Genomic DNA, 19,071 nt, shown 5'->3' with positions numbered 1-19,071 from the left:
TTGATCGAAGGGTTCAGATATATTTATACTACTATTTTAGTTAGCGGTAGTAAAAACGTGAAGAAACATTATTGTAAAAAAAAAGATGTGGAGGGGTATAATCGTCATTTAGCAGTGACAACTTTTTTTCCTTCTTCTTTGGCTTTTTCAATGGAATATAGTGATGCTAGCGCAATGGATAGCCATATATCAATCTAGCTAAAACCATAAACTACAAAAGTTACCCCTAATCACTATGTTAGTAAATTACTGATTCACCCTTAATAACAAATGGTTTGAATCATTTCTACTGGTAGTATAATACTATTAGTAAAGAGTAACGTCGCTATGCACATAGAGCCTCTTAGCTTAGGCTCCCCCACTAAGAAAGAAAAAATTAGTAGGCCCAAGTAAAATTGTGGACCTGTTCATAACTATGACAACCCAAATAGTGAGCACAACTGTTTCCTGTATCGAGTGCTTCATCTCTCTTGGGTGTCCCGATGAGTCTGTTTAATTAGGGAAGTTTCTGTATCCAAATTCTAAGAAGCTCTCTTGGGTATCCTGTTGGCCTTGATTGGGGAGTTTGTGTCAGATGCGGCTTCTCTTAGAATCAAAAGCTCACTCAAACAGTCTACTTTTTATCCAGATTATGAAAAGCCGTGGTTGTATAATCCCAAAAATGAAAAACCAAAAAGAAGAAACCTAACATTTTTAGATTTTCAAAAATTGGCTATCAACAAACTGCATATCTCCGCCCCATGGTTATTCTCTGTTTGGTTTTCAACCATTAGCAGCAGTAGCGGTCCTGGGATTCACATCCTCTGCCATAATGGCACTACCATTACAATCACTGATGTGTGGAGCAACAGAAAAATAGACCCACAGACCAATAGTTATAATGGTAGTGACATTATGGTAGAGGATACTCATTTGTGATCTTGATATGATATCCGCTGGCAATGTTAACTCAACGCTTCTAGGCCCTAGCTAGCTACACTTCGCCATCTCATCCATTAGTACCGTTTCATTCGCTCCATTAATTTATGGTCGAGGCATTGTGATGTGCGAGCTAGCAGCCTCATCATTTAACTTATTTGAGGAATAAATCAAACGAGATATTTATAAACAAAATAATTTGTGAATAAAACTTTTTTATACGTATTCTTAATGATCTAAAAGCAGCTTAAAAAAACAAACTACATTGAATAAAACCTTAAAATCAACTCTAAATTTAATGTTAAAAATTTAAATTTTGGCTAATAAACTAAAAAATAAGGCCGTAGGGCGCGGCTGACGATCGACGCCAGCGAACTTGGCAATGAAGCTGCTCCTCCACCACTGAGTAGAGAGAGAGTCCTCCATCGCAGTGGATGCACTGCAAGTGCAAGGCAGCCACCAGGGTCGAATCGATACAACCAAAAATGATAATCCAACATTTGAAGATTGTTCCAAACCGACTTAATTAAACAAGCAAACATCACTAAAACGGGAATTGTTGGCAGGCTAGCTCTACCACACACCAAGTTTTTCAAAGCCAACACCACCACCACAACAACACAAATAAATAGTATCGATCCATGAGCTAGCAAGCAAGCACGAACTTGCTTGATTTCCTCGATCCAGAATCCAGAGGTCTATCAGTATCAGATGATGATCAGGCCATGGCCCTGCGAGTGCCGTGGCGGAGCGGAGACGCATGCCCGCCGATCCCGCCATAGGGATACGGGGCCCCGTACGGCGACGACGCGCTGCTCCTCATCGGGCTCCGGCTTGGGCTAGGGTTTGCGCTGGGGCTCGGCGGCTGGGACTGGGAGTAGGAGTAGCTGGTGGTGGCATTGGCACGCTGATCCGTGTGCAGCGTCTCCAGTGTGTGCACCACCTCGCTCATCAGGGGCCTGTCCCTGGGATTCTGCCTGGTGCAAGAACGGGCCGTGCGGGCCAGGATTTGGGCTCCCGCCATGGAGAAGTTGGACCCGAGCCCGGGGTCTATCAGCCTGTGGATGCTCCTATCGTTGGCGTTGTTGTGAGCCCATTCAACCAGGTTCCGCTCCATTGCCTTCTTGCCTGATAACACCTTTAGTAGCACCACTCCGAAGCTATATACGTCGCTCATCGGTGTCAAGTGATCTAATAGTAAAAAAACAATACAACCATGAGGAAACAAAACCTTTATATATGTGTTCTTAGCGATCTAAAAGCAAAGACTGAAAAATAAATTTCAATGAGAAAACTTTAAAATTAGCTTCAAATTTAAGGTTAAAAATTTAAATTTTGGCTGATAAGTATAAGCATAAGAGAAAAGATGAGGTCAACAATTTCTATCTATCTTGGTTGGTATGTTACAATGGAGATCCATCATTCCAAATTTCCATTGCATATGCATATCTCTCTAAATATATACAGCTAGAGAAGACTAATCCAATTGATTGTAAAAAAAATGAATATGGTCATCTCACCTGTCAACACATACTCAGGAGCTGCATATCCATATGTTCCCAACACTCGGGTGGACACATGGGCCATATCACCAACAGGACCATCTCTAGCAAACCCAAAGTCAGATAGTTTTGCGTTGAAATCCTGTATAGATAGATGAACCAATCAATATGATCAACATAATGCATGGTACAGCACAATTAAGGGTATCAACAATCAAGTGAGTATATATATGGCGCATGCAGAATTGAAACTAAAGCACATATATATACACACCTCATCAAGTAGAATGTTGGATGTTTTGAAATCCCGAAAGATAACAGGCATCTCTTGTTCATGGAGAAAAGCAAGTCCCTTTGCTGCACATAGCACAATTTTCACCCTGAGAAACCATGGAAGTGGCGTGCGACCTGTTGAAAACACAGAGAATTACTACTCAACAAATCATGATCGTTAATCCAAGATTAAGCAGTAAATAATATTCTAGCACCGGAGATACTTACTCCTAATAAAGAGATGGTTCTCCATGCTTCCACGGGACATAACACTGGTGGAGAAACCATCTTTGATCGGTTGGCCAAATTCCACAATAGTCCCGGTTCTAATAAAAATCAGGACTAAAAAGTATCTTTAGTCCCGGTTGAAAAGTTGAGGGGTACTTTTTGATCTTTAGTAACCGGGACTAAAGATCATTTTTAGTCCTGGTTCAAGAAGTTGTCGGGTTCAAGACAGATCCCGATTATTTTTACTCCCGGTTGGTATAAACAACCGGGACTAAAAATAGATCTTTAGTCCCAGTTGTTTATACCAACCGGGAGTAAAGACTACCCCGAGAGCCGCGTGCCATCTCCTCTCGATCTCCTCCCCTCTCATTAATATCTCCTTCACCCTCTCTTCCTCTCCCCTTCATCCCCTTCCTCTCCATTTCCCCTGCCGTTCCTCCCCTTCCCCTCGATCTGGAGCGGCGGCCGGCCGGGCGGTAGCGGCGGCGCCAGGCAGGAGCGGCGGCGCCCGGCGCGAACGGCGGCGGTGGCCGGGCAGGCGGGAGCGCCGGCAAGCCGGGCGGTAGCGGCGGCGCCCGGCGGGAGCCGTGGCGGCGGGCGGGCGGGCGGGCGGGCGGGCGCGGCAGCAAGCCGGGCGGTAGCGGCGGCGCCCGACAGGAGCCGCGGCGGCGGCCGGGCAGGCGGGCGCGGCAGCCGGTCGTCGGCGGCCGAGCTGGCGCGGACGCCGAGAGGACAGGGACCGGGAGGCCGGCGGCGCCATCCCCATCTGCTCTGCCGATTTTTTTTTTGATTTTGTGTTTCATTGGATTTGATTTGTGATGCATGTGATATTGGATCTGATCTGGGATGTATTTGAGTTATGATGCAGTTCTTTTAGGATTTGTGATGTATTTTTTGTTTGAGATTTTGTGATGTGATGTATTTGTGATCTGTGATGCATTTCTTTGCAATATGTGATGTATTTCTTCCCAGATCTGTGATGCTTGTGGATGATTTGGGATATTTAGGGAGCAAATCGATTTGAGCAAAGAAACAACAACAACAAAAAAAAAGAATCAACCGGGACTGCTCCACCATCTTTAGTCCCGGTTGGTAACACCAACCGGGACTAAAGATGGATTTTTAGTCCCGGTTATTTCACCCTGAGAAACCATGGAAGTGGCGTGCGACCTGTTGAAAACACAGAGAATTACTACTCAACAAATCATGATCGTTAATCCAAGACTAAGCAGTAAATAATATTCTAGCACCGGAGATACTTACTCCTAATAAAGAGATGGTTCTCCATACTTCCACGGGACATAACACTGGTGGAGAAACCATCTCTAAAGATGGGTATCTTTAGTCCCGGATTCGTAGTCCTGGTTGTATAACCGGGACTATAGTGGGGTTCCCAACCGGGAGTAAAGCCCCTTTCTTCACCAGTGTAAACTCATAAACTAGCTGTCTCTGATCACCTTCCATACAGAAACCAATCAATTTCACCAGATGTGGGTGCTTTAGGTTTCTCAGATAATGGATTTCAGCCTGAGAAGAAAAAAAAAACAGCTGATTTACTTGGCTTTCCTAAAAATATCTCGTAGCCTTGCTACCTTAGCAACATGCTTTTCTTTTCCTTTTCTTATATACTGTATATAACATATAGTCCCCCCTAATCAAAATATAAGTATTTTTAGAATAGTTACAAGTAAAATATTTTTAACTTTCACTATTAATAAAAAATAAAAAAAGATCAATCATATAAAATTGATGTTACTAGAATTATCATTAAACAAACTACCATAATATGTACTCCCTCCATTTCATATCATAAGATATTTTAGTATTGCCCATATCCATATATATGTTAATGGATCTAGACACATTCATATATAAATCTAGACACATATGTGTCTAGACAAATATTTATTTGTCTAGACACAAATATTTGTCTAGACACATATGTGTCTAGATTTATATATGAATGTGTCTAGATCCATTAACATATATATGGATGTGGGCAATGCTAGAAAGTCTTATAATATGAAACGGAGGAAGTAATTCTTTTTATTTGCACCGTTTTGTGCGAGTCATTCAAAAAAAGTAATTCTTTTTATTTAAAACATCTTACTTTTATAGATATTGTTAGTTAAAGTAGCATCTCGGAGACCATATCAGAGTCTAAAAATGCTCATATTTTGGGACGGAGGGAGTACTTGTATAGTTTTTCTCCCGCTCTATTCAATAAAAGTGGCACACTCTAATTAAGTGTCGATTCATTAAACAAATACTTGGCTGTCCTTAATATTCATAAATATATAATAATGCTAATTAAGTTAAGATGGAAAACATACCACCCATTCATCATGTCCTTGTAGCCCATCACAGTTGAGTGTCTTAACAGCAATAGGTATTCCAGTCCTAGGTTTTCCATGAGCAGTTTCATTCACCTGAATCCATCCTTTGTAGACACGCCCAAAACCTCCCACACCAAGAAAAGTCTCGGGCCGAAAGTATCCAGTGGCACGTTGAAGATCAGCATAAGTAAATTGTCTTAGTTGAAAGTCCGCAGCTACTAAAGATGGTGAAATACTCCCAGAGAATGCTTCTTCTGGCAGAAAAGGCTCTGCATAAATAAGCATAGGTATAGGTATAACAAGTACTGATCATAACATCACAACAATAGTTCAAAGAAATTTAGAATTGACTTTGACGAAATTTGAGTTGAGTTGTTGTCACTAAGTTAATTCATATAATGTAAAAATAAACAGATAGAGAATGTTCCCACATGCTATTTATTCTTAACACACATACACACACACAAACACAACACAACACACACACACACACACACAATCACACACACACACATACACTCTTGATACTATTCTCTAATTTAACGAATGGTATATAAGCATGCCACATGCATGTTACAATAACGGTATACTTACAAAACCTAACTACTTGGATATAATTCCAATACTTTCTTGTTCGCTACGGAACAAGCACGTGATCGTCTTTTATAGTCACACGAGGAGACCGTATAGTTATATACTTATATCCATATGAGGAATACAATCAAATGCCATTCTTAATATATTATGCTTATGATACTACTCTATAATTTAATGAATAGTATATAAATACGCTGCATATTACCATAATGGTAAACTTACAAAACCTAACTACTTGAATAATAATTCATATACTTTCTTGTTCGCTATGAAAAAACCTAACTACTATGCATAACAATCCATATGCTTTCTTGTTCACGACGGAATAGCCACGTGGTCGCTTTTATTGCATCGTTTGTTGGGATATAACCGCATCAGGAGATCATACAGTTATATCCCTACAAACAATGCAATCAAAGCAGGCCACGTGTCTAGCGAATTACGTACACAAATACCTTGTCAAACAACAAACAATTGTGAACCTCCAAGACTGCAAATGTAAGTAAAAATGATTTTTTTTCCTTCTTTCATTTTGTTTTACCGGCTTTGTAAGATGCTTTGTAAGTCTCTCCCAAGAATCATAATACAAAATACATGTGTCCTTGAGGCATAAATAAGGGGAGTACTCCATGTGTTCCTAAATATAAGCACCTTGAATAGGATTATCAGGGGCGGATCCAGCATGGGAGCGGCGGGGTCTCGAGGCCCCACTACTGGTGTGAAGACCATGAGAGCCCTCATGAAACATTCACTAAATTTGTTTACCATACATAGATATGAGGAGGACTATATGTAGCTTTATCTAGTTTTGTTCAAACCCCTTTGCTATTTATTTTTGGATCCGTCACTGAGGATTAGGGGACTCGCTTTTCCCCTAAATTAAAGAAGTAGAGGGAGTCATATAAAGCCATATATGGAATGGTAAAACTAAAGGATAATTAATATGTAAGTAATAAATAAGAAATATTGCATGCATACATGGAAGATCCAGTATAGTAGTCCAGTAAGGAGCAGATGGAGTGAGAAATTAAGAAGAAGATCGAGTAAATAAGAGGTGTTATATACTACATACTGTAGGAGTTGTTGGTGGTGCCGGCGTAGAGGGTGGGTTCAGCGGTGGTCTGCAGGTACGGCGGGGAGCGGTCGGGCGGCGATGACGTCATGATGCCGCCGGAGCTGATGAGTAGCGGGAGGCGTCCCCAGCAACCTGCAGTGGATGAGGATGAGGCGGCGGCCTTGGTCTTCCTGGACGACGACTCCGAATCCCTCCCGCGCGCAGGCACCGACCGCCCAGCACCCATGTCGTTCGATCGTGGCCGGAGTACACCTACAAATTAACAAGTACTACTCCAGTAGCGACCGAGAGCACCCTAGCTACCTACCTAGTTAGTACTAACTAGGAATTAATTAAGAAGGATGGATGGATGGATCGATTAGGGGCGCGCGCGAGTAGGAGAGGAGAGATCGATCGATATGATATGGATGCAATGAGAATGAAGCAGCTAGCCTAGCTAGCAGTGGAGAGAAGATGATGAGTGCAATGTGATCGATGAGGGGAGAAAGCAGCAGGTCAGGCCAGGGGCAGGCCAGAGAGAGAGGGTGCATATGGCATGCTCATCACATCGATCTCCACCTGGCTCCAGGACCAGAGAGGAGAGGCTGCTCCCCCTCGTGTTGTGTTGTGCCCACAGCTAGCTAGCCGCACCCCTTGCATTGCATTTCCATTGCGTGTGCCGTTTCTATCTAAACAGGCAGCCTCATGCATCATCATCGTCTCCTCGATCGATCTCCATTTGTTTGTTTGTTAATCTGTTTTGGCAACATGCATCGATCTGCCCGGCCGCTGAGGCGCTGATCCATCTCCACTTTCGGTGCGCGTTGCCTCGATCGACCTCCATCTCGCTGCTCCGTCCAACGTCACCAACCAACGTTAACATACAGTACTCATCAGCGGCCAGGCCACGGCCACGCACGGACGGACGGTGCCTGCCGCTGATTCCATCACCAGCTGCATGCTACCTAGCTAGCGTGGTGCGCGCGCGCGGCGTTCGTCGTTTCCACTCACATTATATTATGACCATGAAAATATATATGCGCCGGACGGACGCTATAGCTAGCTGCTGCACCAACTCCATCGTCCATCATCTCACCGGCCCCTTGGCAATGCCATCAATCGATTTCTATGTACGATGATATCGTTCGATGCATTGTATATTATATATGTGCACGGCTCAATTCCCCCATGGAATTTGAGATCAACAATACGCACGTACGCCGCATGCAATGCATGTATATATGGTGTCGCCGACAACCCATCATCGCGGTTTGTGCAACTGGTGAGCCACGCCGTCACCGGACCGCCGACTTCCTAGCTCGCAAGCTTCCTCCACCGCCATATCAGCGATGAAAGGTCGTGACGTTGTCTATGATAAGGAGGCTTCCAAAGATACGACAACATAATAATAAAATAAAAGTGGCGGGAACCGTGCGATTTGTCCGTACATCATTTAAATAGGATATAAAATTATAAGCTTATACCGACAATAACGGCCAAACTGTTATATGTACCTTATACTATCATTCACAATAACGGAATAGTCATTAAGTATTCAGAATGACTTTTTTTTAAAAAAAACAAACACTTAGTGTATAAGTAGAATGAGAAAAATATTTCCTTTGGTTTCTTTTTTCCTTCTTAAAACATGTGACGATTTTCTTGTTCCATAAAAGAGGAAAGTTTGGCAAATATTTACCCTTGAGGACATGGACAACAAACCTATCAAGAAAGTTCATAATGCAATTGAGCCTCAATCTACCATTTTTGTATAACTTTTGAGTTCTATATATATATGCAACAAAGCTGAACCATCGGTTTCTAGCTCCACAATCATACCCCCCACCCCTGCCCATTGGGGTTCACGGAGCAGATGCATATATATAAATCACATGTTATAGCAAACGACTGCCTAGTACTATTCTCATGTGGCTCTCACATTTACTTCTTTGATGATAAGCAACAATATGTACAGCCAAACAAGTTGCTACATTCATTGTACCGCTGATGCACTACAAACACTAAAGTACTAAACAACAAATACAATGGTGGAGAAGATAAACTGATCAGCTGGAAAGTTTTGAGCAAGCAATTGGCCTGGTTTTGAATTTGAATTATATGTATATAATAATGTTTTAAGGCAATCAAGTGAAGGTCAAGAAACGCGGTGATGTAATGGTGCAGTATTGGATGGTGGTTTGGGACGCCGGCTTGGTAGATGATGAGTTTTCGGTTAGGTTGCTAAGACATCGATCACCTATATATACTATTGAAACGAGGAATGCCGTCGATTACTCTCTAACTCATAAGTTGGATTTGCCACCATATAAGTGGTGGAAGGTGGTGGACCTGCCTGCTACTAGGCTTTCCAAGGATCCAATGAGATAGTATTAAAATAAAAGTGGCAGTAATTGTGGATTTTAGAAGAAATGGCTATGCGGGATACAACAATACTGGTCGGACACAATAAAAGCATATGCGCTTCATATGTTGTCCTTTATGACTAGCTAGCATATTTAATATAAACGGATGATAAATAGTATATGTAACGTATGATTTGTCCGTATAGCATCTAAGTACTATATGGAAAGCTTATGCATTAGTAATAATCAAAATACTTATATATGGTGATAATGGAAGAATCTAGTATTGAACATAACATTTCTAGAAACAAAACATCTCAAATATAAGTAATTATCTATGTCATATAGAAGGAGAAAAACAGAGTTCCCTTGGTTTATTTTTTCATTACAGCAAGATATGGGATGTTTCTGTCGTTCCATTACATCAAGATGTTTGGCACATACCTTTGACAGTATGGATAACAGCCTGCCAGTAAAGTTCTTACTGTAACTGAGCCGCAATTTAGCACATATGTATAACTTTGGGGTTCTTTCTGCAATAAAGTAAAATTGTCAGTTTAATTTCTTCCCCAATCAAAAGCCCACTGCCCTTGGACATTGCCTACAATTGAGGGTTCACATAGCAGATGCCTATGGGACCATGGACCAACTCATTTTTTAGCAAGCGACTGCCTGCCGTTCTCATTTGCACTCACATGATACATCTACTTACCTGATGATGGAGCAATACAACAAAAGAGGTTAGTTCATTTGGAACCGTATCCTCTAACGTAATCTATTGTACGTTAGAGGGACGTTCGACCACAGATCGTCGTTGCTTGCGCATCCGACGGCAACAACCGTTTCAGTCCTGTCTCTTGCCTCAGTCCCGCAAGCGCGATGTCCCTGCCTGCTCTCCGGCCCATTCGTTAATAGGGGCAGCGACGCCGTGCCAGCCGCTGGGGAGCTCAGGCCACCGCACGCTGAAGCCGGCGGGGAGGTCGGACTGTAACGCGGTGCTACCGCTGTCCGCCGGCGAGGTCGAGGGCGATGGCTCCGCCCAGCAGCTGCTGTTGTCGGAACCATCGTCGGAGAGCTATACGGGGAACAAATAGAACAGAAAAGTTACTCATCCTCTCTTCACTTCATGCCATGAGATTTCTTTTCTTGGTTAACATCTGCACTCGATTGATCTCTTCTTCAAGGAAAAATACCATCTTCTTTGGTATTTTTTTATTGCAATTGTAGACTTGCTATGTCGCATTCTACTGTGAATCTGTTGGCAAAGTTTTGGTTTCTTTTCTTCTGGTTAGCTCTGATTTTTATTCTTCAGGTTACTTGTAGTTTCTGGGACAAGTTAATGACAACACGAATGCCTTAGCAAGATTTTCAACCAGCTGCCTCTTCCATAAGAAAAGGCAACCTGATGATGGAAGTTCGATCGACTACAGATCGATTCCAATCCAACCTCGCCAGCGACGGTTCCAAGAACAGCAGTCGCTGGGCGATGGGACCAACAGCAAACACCGAGGCTGGCGTAGCCGTCGCCCTCGACCTCGTTGGCGAACGGCGGTAGCACCGCGTCCTAGTCCGACCTCCCCGCCGGCGGCAGTGTGCGGCGGCCTGAGCTCTCCGGCGGCCGGCGTGGCACCGCTGTCCCTATCAATGAATGGGCCGGAGAGCAGGCAGAGACATTGCGCTGTGGGGCCTGAGACAAGGGATGGGACTGAAACGGTTGTTGCCGTCGGATGCACAAGGAACGGCGATCCATGGTCGAACGTCCCTCTGACGTAGAATAAAGTACGTCAGAGGATCCGGTTCCAGTTCATTTATATTGTACTGGTGCTGCACTACAGTACTACCAACACTAAAGTACTCCCTCCTCCATCCCAAAATGTTTGACACCGTTGACTTTTTTAAAAATGTTTGACCGTTCGTCTTATTTGAAAAATTTAAGTAATTATTAATTCTTTTTCTATCATTTGATTTATTGTTAAATATACTTTTATGTATACATATAGTTTTACACATTTTATAAAACTTTTTGAATAAGACGAATGGTCAAACATATTTAAAAAAGTCAACGGCGTCAAATATTTAGGGAAGGAGGGAGTACTAAACAACAAAGACAGTGACAAAAAAACGTAAACTGATCGGCTGGAAATTTTTTAGTGAGCAATTGGTTTTGAATTTAAATTGTTGATGCTTTGATGGTACTAATGTTTTGAGGCAATCGTTAAAGAAGCGCGGTAATGCACATGGTGTGTGGTACTGCAGTGCTGGTTAATTAGGCAACTTTTTCATGAACCAAACGGAGAGTTTGTGAACTTCACATTGCCATTTTGATTTATTCCTGGAGCCTAATCATATATTCGAAGCGACCTGGGCAAGAGAACTTAAGGAGATAAAGCAAGACCAATAATCTGGTGTTACTGTTTAAGAAGGAATTGCTATGTTTATTGTCTTGTAATAAATCCTTACTCATAACCGAAAAGATAAATCCTTGCTCAAGTGAACCAACTGATTTAGCAGTGCGAAACACACATCTTACCCGTATATTACAACAGGAGGTTGAGCCTGCTCCAAAAGTGAGAGAAGATAGCTCACTCACAAATTAACACCCACATCGGATATGTTTGGTTTTGGGATGAGCTGGGATGGGTTAAACTCATCTTTATTTTTAGGACAGTATCACTCAATCTAATCGTTTGGCATGAGGGATGGAATGATCCTAGTTTTCGGGGATGACCCACTTGTCAGTGAGACAAAAAAAAAATTGGGATGGATTGGTCCGTCAATTTTTAAGGGACCAATCCAACCTGGATCTTAGGAGAATATTTCTTTTTAGTGATCATCCAATCCCACCTATCTTAAAACCCCACTCCATCCATTGGTGGAGAAACCATCTTTGATCGGTTGGCCGAAATCCACAATAGTCCCGGTTCCACTAAAAACCGGGACTAACGATGGTCTTTAATCCAGGTTGGTGGCTACAGCGGACATAGTTGATCTCTAGTCCCGGTTTGAAAACCGGGACTATAGGGGGTTACGAACCAGGACTAATAAGGGTTTCTCCACTAGTGATCCCTGGAACTAAACACATGCCAAGAGATACAGACGAATAGCGCAACCAGAACTAGAAATGGAAGCCATACTAGCATCTTGTTCCATTTTTCCATACGAAGAAAGGTAACTTCGTTTCTAAAACCTGTATTTTTTTTCTTTTGTTTTTTTAGTGTTCCTTAGAAGAAACGGAAATAAAAATGTTTGAAATATACCAGGGCCATTAGATAACCCAAATGGCATTACGGGGAAGTCAAAGTGGCCAAAATATATGTGAAATGATGTTTTGGTATGTTCCCTCTGGTTTCATGCAAATCCGGTGATAACCAGAGCAGTCGAACTACAGAATATTTAGAATATAGAGGTTACACTAGAAAGGCTCTTTTGGATGAAAAAACTGTTTGTAGCTTTCATTAGTAGAAACCTAATTCACTATAATATCTTATAATAAAATAGAAGAATTATAAATGTCTAAAATAATACTCCCTCCATTTCAGGTTATAAAACGTTTTGACTTTAGTCAAAGTCAAACTGCTTCAAATTTAACTAAGTTTGTAGAAAAAATAATAACATTTTCAACCCAAGATAAATTTATTATGAAAATATATTCAATTATTAATTTAATGAAACTAATTTGGTATTATAAATATTACTATATTTAACTATAAACTAAACTTGAATCAGTTTGACTCTGACCAAAGTCAAAACGTCTATTAACCTGAAACGGAGGGAGCAGCTAGAAATACCGTGAATAAAACTATAGCGACCCTCATAAAAGGAGTAGTGTCCCAACCCCATCTAGAACGGTTTGTGTAAAAGGAATACTGCAAATAAAGCCATTGCTACTTTCTCATCTAAGAACTATCTTCAACATTTTTGTATAGCCATAAATTCTATTTAATAACTTTTAAAAGACTATAGCACCATATAACTTATCATGCTCCAAATTGATAAGAGAGGTAATTTCGTTCAACCTTTTCCTTTTGTTTGAATAAGAAGTGACAGAAAATATTCGACTAAGATTAGATTTCTTTAGAACTACCCCATCTATTAATGGTGCAACCATTCATTCATTCATTGGCGAAATTGCTTTCTTAATAATGGCCGTAGCCCAAACATCTTAAAAGAATTCTGGGAGTGTTACAGCTACAGCAGGGCAGTAGACCTAAGAAGACAGAACATTAAGGTGAGACAAAACCAACTACTACTTTCTCCGTCCCAAAATTTTACTATTTAGGATGGGATTTAACGGTCAAATCTCATCCTAGGTAGCAACATTTTTGGGAGGGAGGTAGTACCCATTTTTGCTGTGTCAGTTGAAGCAGTTTGCCCTCTGCGAACTGGCAACTCGCAAGGATCAATATTGGGCATGAAGTTGACTGGCCACAAGTCAAAAGACCTTGCTAGCCAAACAGGCTTTGCCAAATGCCGATCCTGGTGCATTTTACGATGTTAGCGTTTGCGATCGCCCAGCTGAGCTCGTTACAAACCTCTTGTGCACAATTTGATACTCCTAGCTATCTACAGAATACGCATGCAAAACACAAGGGCAATACGGGACATAGCTTTGGTTGGATAAATTATATACTGCTGTATGAATTTCTTCCAGGGTCAAAATAAGATCTACAGCACTGAACTGCTTAGCTCGCTAACCATGTTATGCTACCAAAAGTCCAAAACAATCATCAATAGCACCAGTACATGAGATCAACGCACCCACATTACCCTTTGGTTAGAACAATAAATATTTGCCGCTTCGACAAGCTGAGAGGTTAGGATCCTACGAGATGCAAGCTGGAAGACCGATCAGGATGATGTGATCCCGGAGTCCAGCTCAGGGACCAAGTTATTTTGCTTCTGGTTCTGGTCCTCCCAAACCAAGCCAATGCTATACTCGGGGACATAGTCCTGCAACACATGTATATTCATACATAGGCTCAGGATATCAACTCCATATCAGCATAGAAATGTATGGAACATCTTCTATTGTATTACCGAAAGACCTATCTTGAAAACATTAGCACCTATCTGACACTCTAATGATATACTTAGAGATTAAGTTCTGAGCTGGGATTTAACCTCCAATTTCATAACTAGCTCCTTGGCTGTTGGAGCGGAGATGATGATGCGCCTAGCCTCCTCGGTGATGAAGCCTTCATTAACAGCCAAGTCGATAAACGATAGAAGAGGGTTGTAGAATCCGTCAACATTCAAAAGACCAACCTGCAGGCAACAGTTTTAAGCAATTACGATATGTAAGGTACCAAGAGCAACTCGTACTGGCAAAAAGAAAAGAACACAACGCCTGATTCAACAATCTTGATTATTGAATATATAATCCATTCACACCTGCAGAATCGTGTCTGATATCCCTAACAAATAAAAACAATCTGGTGGGGGCCTTAAGACTCAAATAATAGAGGCAGATAAGCATGGATGAAGAAAAATGTTGAATTGACTGCGCTTATCCCTCTAAGTCATTAACTTCAGCATTTTATATTTGTTAAGCAATTAATTAATATAGACAGCAACGGCAGTTTCTTGTTCATGTGACACATCATGCAGTATAAGATCCTCCAATCGCCATTCCATTAGCTGTTTGAGAATATTCAAAAAGTGTGAACCATATCTATTTATGGCCAAAGTATAAAAGATAGAAAGCGCAGATCACATGCTCTTCAGTCCGAACAATTTTCTGATGTAGTGATGCAGGTAAATTATCACTTTCATAATTTGTAGCTATGAGAGCGAAATTTTTAGGTCACATGTGAACAAGGCAAGATTATAGCTGCAGATCACAACGGCCCTAACGACATAATGATAAACAAATTAGCATTTCCTAACTACTAATACAAAGCGAGTTAATTAATGAAACAAGCCGATAAGCACATGATCTATGATTAGTTAGTATGGATAATTTCGTGTGAGAAGAATCATAGCCAACTGTGAGTGAGTTTTTACCGGCTTCTTATGGATTCCAAGTTGTGCCCAAGTAATGACCTCAAGCAACTCCTCCAAGGTTCCATAGCCACCTAACATTTTAGGATAAGGATCAATAACTACAGCACAAAATCGATAAAAGTTTTGGTTTCTTACACCACAGAGAGAGAGAGAGAGAGAGAGAGAGAGGATCGGCTATAATACCTGGTAGAGCAATAAAAGCATCAGCAAACCGAGCCATCTCGGCCTTCCTCTCGTGCATACCAGAAACGGCTCTAACTTCCCCTACAGGTTCTCCAGTTACCTACAGATCGATGCGTGTGTACTGGGGATATCAATATATATAGTCCAATAATGTGCCACAGCTACATAAAGAACTATGGTACTTCCTCCGTTTCACAATGTAAGTCATTCTAGCATTTTCCACATTTATATTGGTGTTAATGAATCTAGACAATATGAATGTGGGAAATGCTAGAATGACTTACATTGTGAACGGAGGGAGTATACAACATGTAAAGATCCACTAATCAAAACATTAGCAATCATCATTTTAGGAACTGCACTTTTAAACATCAACGCACTTACGCACAGCCTCAATCCATATTGCATTAGAACATGAAGGAATTGAAGATGGTCAATTCAAGACCACAACTACAGATGGTTAGCAGTCTTTTCAAGATACAAGTGGAAAATGCTAGTACTATACATAAGAAATGATGGATGTACTTATTAACAAAATAGGAGCTGTACAGCATTTTAGAACTTTCACAAGGATAGCAACAAGACCATTAGGATACCATTTCATATGTCATCACGCACAATACATAAAATCAATTTATTTACTAATCTCACAAATCAATCTTTGAGAGACAAAGATGCATTAGGTTCACATCGAAAATCAATATTAGGAGTATCATACAACAGCATTATCAGGATGGGGAAAAAAATCATGCAATAGCAACAAAATGCAAGTTACAGCCTTTGACTCACCTCTCTGGGCATCAGAGATTTTGGAATGATCCTGCGAAAAAAGAAGAGGGGGAGCAAAAAGCTACATTAAATTCAGGCAAAAGCAGTCAAAACACGTAGTAGTACAAGAAGCCGAGCTTTTCCCATGTAGAGAAAACTGGCTAGTCTAGAAACAGCTAGACAGAAGTAGGCCTTTCAAGAACCGGACTAGTACTCCAGATAAACCACTGCACAATACGCGTACTCTAGTAATTCAAAGGGCAGCTAGCTGGTGCTGAGATAGCTAACACCCATTGCGAGCATGGAAACAACTATGCTTTCGGAAAGAAGACCGAAAAGGCGCTTCCATTTCAGTGAAACCGATCGGCATGCATCATGCATGGCATCGGCATTGGCATGGCTGGCGCTGGGCCTCCTCCAACGGGCCACCCCACCCCACCAGCAGCCTGCCCAAAGCTGTGCACTACACAACACAAGGCTGCCATTTTGGCTGGTGCAGGGAGAGGGAGCAGCAGCTGCAAGCAAGACTAGTACTAGTGCGGTAGGGAGCAGCGGAAGAGCACCATAAAAACGCCAAGCAAAGCAGAAGAAGAAGGCTAGGTAGGTGGATCGAAATGGGAGAGGAAAGGGAAGAAGAAAGCGATAGAGATGGATACTAACCCAATGACATGGCGACCTCCAGCATGAACTGCATGCGAGACCAGGCCCATGAGTCCGATGGATCCACCCCCGTAGACCAGGTCTATGCCCCTCTCCACCTGCAGAACGAAAAAAACCTCAGAAAATTGCAGTCTAGTCTACTCGCATCATCAGGTCAGAGAGTAGATGGAATCCACACCACAAAGGTGGTAGTGTAGTAGTACAAGTATTATGTTACATCGATTATATTGGTTGCGTTGGGGCGATGCATGTGACGAAATGGTTGTGCATTTGGGCAAGAAAGTGAGGTCATGAGTGACAGCTAGATGATACTCCTCCTACTCCTACTCCAGATGGAATGGAAGTGGCAAGGCGTTGCACCGCCTTTCGGCCTCCTGACGATGCAGCAGCAATTCGATGAGACAGTGAATGGAAACCCAGCCAAGCCAGATGGATGCATGGACGTGCCTGCTCGTCCATGATGCATCTTGGCGACCTGTTCATCCATGATTTTGGCATCTCCTCCCTCCATATGATCACGCACGCACGCACGCAAGCACGAAACCCCCATGACGCACGCCCATGGCCATGGATACAGCTCATTTCATCAGGCCATGCGATTAATCTAGTACTAGTACTCCAACACGACACGATCGATCGATCTAGTAAAGAGCTACTCTACCTGAGAAATGCGCTTCCGCATCTCAACCCAAACCAAACGCAGGCATGAGAAGCAAATTAAACCGAATCATTCAATTCAATTAAAAGGGGAGCCCTATATTTGGGAGAAAATTTAAACCTAATTAAAACCTCTCGCCCGAGGAAGGAAGATGAAACCCCTGGATCGAAATGGAGATGGATGGGAAGTCGGTTAATTACCAGCTCCTTGCCGAGGTCGACGGCGGCGTCCTGGTAGCTGGGCTTCTTCCCCTTGGCGCTGCCGCAGTAGACGCAGATCCGGCGGAACCGCGACCGTCGCTCCCCTACCCCGCCGCCGCCGCCACTACTACTGGACTCCTCCTCCATGGCCGCCGGAGCCGTCGCCGTCGACAGCGGCTCCATTGCCACCTCCTCTGCCGCGATCGCGAACGCATGGGTCGGCACCGGCGCCTCCGCCTCCGCCGCGGCCGCTAGGGTCATGGTGGCGCGCGTCTTCCTCCCAAGGCAAGGGTGCAGTGGCGTGCCGGTGTCCGATGTGTGGGGGGATCGGAGGACAAATCCGTCCGTCTTTCCGTGTCGCGCATTTATAGGCGTGGCCGTGCTGGTGGGCCGTACCAAGCCTTTCTTCCTTCCTTCGGAGGACGCGCTTGCTTCCGCCCTTTTCTTTTTTTTCCCCTCTTCTTCTTTTTGTTTTCGCCCCCTGCAGCGTCCTCTCTGTTGCAGCCCAACGGTGGATTCTCGCATCGTGTGTGAACTCAAATTTTAAACGTGTCCCTCTAAAGGAATAAACAACAAAATCAAATAATTGAATTTAGAGTCACCTCTCTTATACACGAGGAGTGCTAGTATAGTCTCTCCTCCAAAAAATTAATTAAGTATTTTCTCTTTTTTTTTCTTTTTCTTGTTCTTCTGTACTGCAGTATGTCACGTGTAGCATGATCGATTATATATCCTCGGGAATTTTCCTTTTAAGAATTCTCCCATCTCATGTGTAAACTCAAAATCTCAACGTGCTAGCTCCTCTTCTCAAAAACTACTACTAATATAACTAAGATTAAACTGTTGTTTTCTCAATATATATGTATATGTGCACATCCCCAGAAACTTCTTACAACAAAATTTAAACTTTTCATACTACTACCTTTTTTTTATTTTTTTCTTATGTTTTTGTTTCTGAGTAGTAATATAATATACGATGATCCCGTAATGGTTAGCCCATAAAGGAGAACACTGCTGGTATATATGCGGTCAGTCTGGGTCCTCCAACATGGCGCATGGACAATAAATTAAAATGGTGATACAGTAATGCATTGCATTTGCATACAAACATGGGCACAAAGCCAATGATGGAATTAATGGTCTTCCATCGATATCCCCCAAATGATTTGCTAAATAATGGTCGGATTAGATGAGATTTTGCGTACGACTCAAGCCTTTCCCTTTAATGACATTAAAAATTATTGTAGCGCTAGCCAATTTGATCGAGCTGCTTTCGCTAGCTAGCTGCAGTAGTACATATCAACACCTACAGTTTGTGATTTGCTAAT

General features: G+C 42.3%; 2 protein-coding genes across 2 annotated transcripts; both read right to left on the bottom strand.

Annotated features, from left to right (window-relative positions):
• Positions 1–1,636: 1,636 nt before the first annotated feature.
• LOC127774313 (receptor-like cytoplasmic kinase 176) lies at positions 1,637–7,155 on the bottom strand. Its single transcript, XM_052300538.1, has 7 exons — positions 6,927–7,155; positions 5,255–5,526; positions 4,354–4,448; positions 4,185–4,228; positions 2,695–2,828; positions 2,439–2,562; positions 1,637–2,109 (listed from the first exon to the last, which is right to left on the bottom strand). The coding sequence occupies exons 1-7, from the start codon at positions 7,153–7,155 to the stop codon at positions 1,637–1,639; spliced, it is 1,371 nt and encodes a 456-aa protein (XP_052156498.1).
• A 6,713-nt stretch (positions 7,156–13,868) lies between these two features.
• Positions 13,869–18,061, bottom strand: LOC127772923 (probable cytokinin riboside 5'-monophosphate phosphoribohydrolase LOGL8). Its single transcript, XM_052298914.1, has 7 exons — positions 17,744–18,061; positions 16,886–16,983; positions 16,247–16,277; positions 15,458–15,557; positions 15,275–15,345; positions 14,393–14,536; positions 13,869–14,221 (listed from the first exon to the last, which is right to left on the bottom strand). Exons 1-7 carry the CDS (start codon positions 18,002–18,004, stop codon positions 14,120–14,122), a joined length of 807 nt encoding a protein of 268 aa, XP_052154874.1. The 5' UTR covers positions 18,005–18,061; the 3' UTR covers positions 13,869–14,119.
• Positions 18,062–19,071: the final 1,010 nt, after the last annotated feature.

The sequence above is a fragment of the Oryza glaberrima genome, chromosome 5 (genome assembly GCF_000147395.1).
Source record: "Oryza glaberrima chromosome 5, OglaRS2, whole genome shotgun sequence".
Taxonomy (NCBI): domain Eukaryota; kingdom Viridiplantae; phylum Streptophyta; class Magnoliopsida; order Poales; family Poaceae; genus Oryza; species Oryza glaberrima.
The sequence above is the reverse complement of the archived record's forward strand: the minus strand, read 5'-3'. Positions and strand labels throughout refer to the sequence as shown.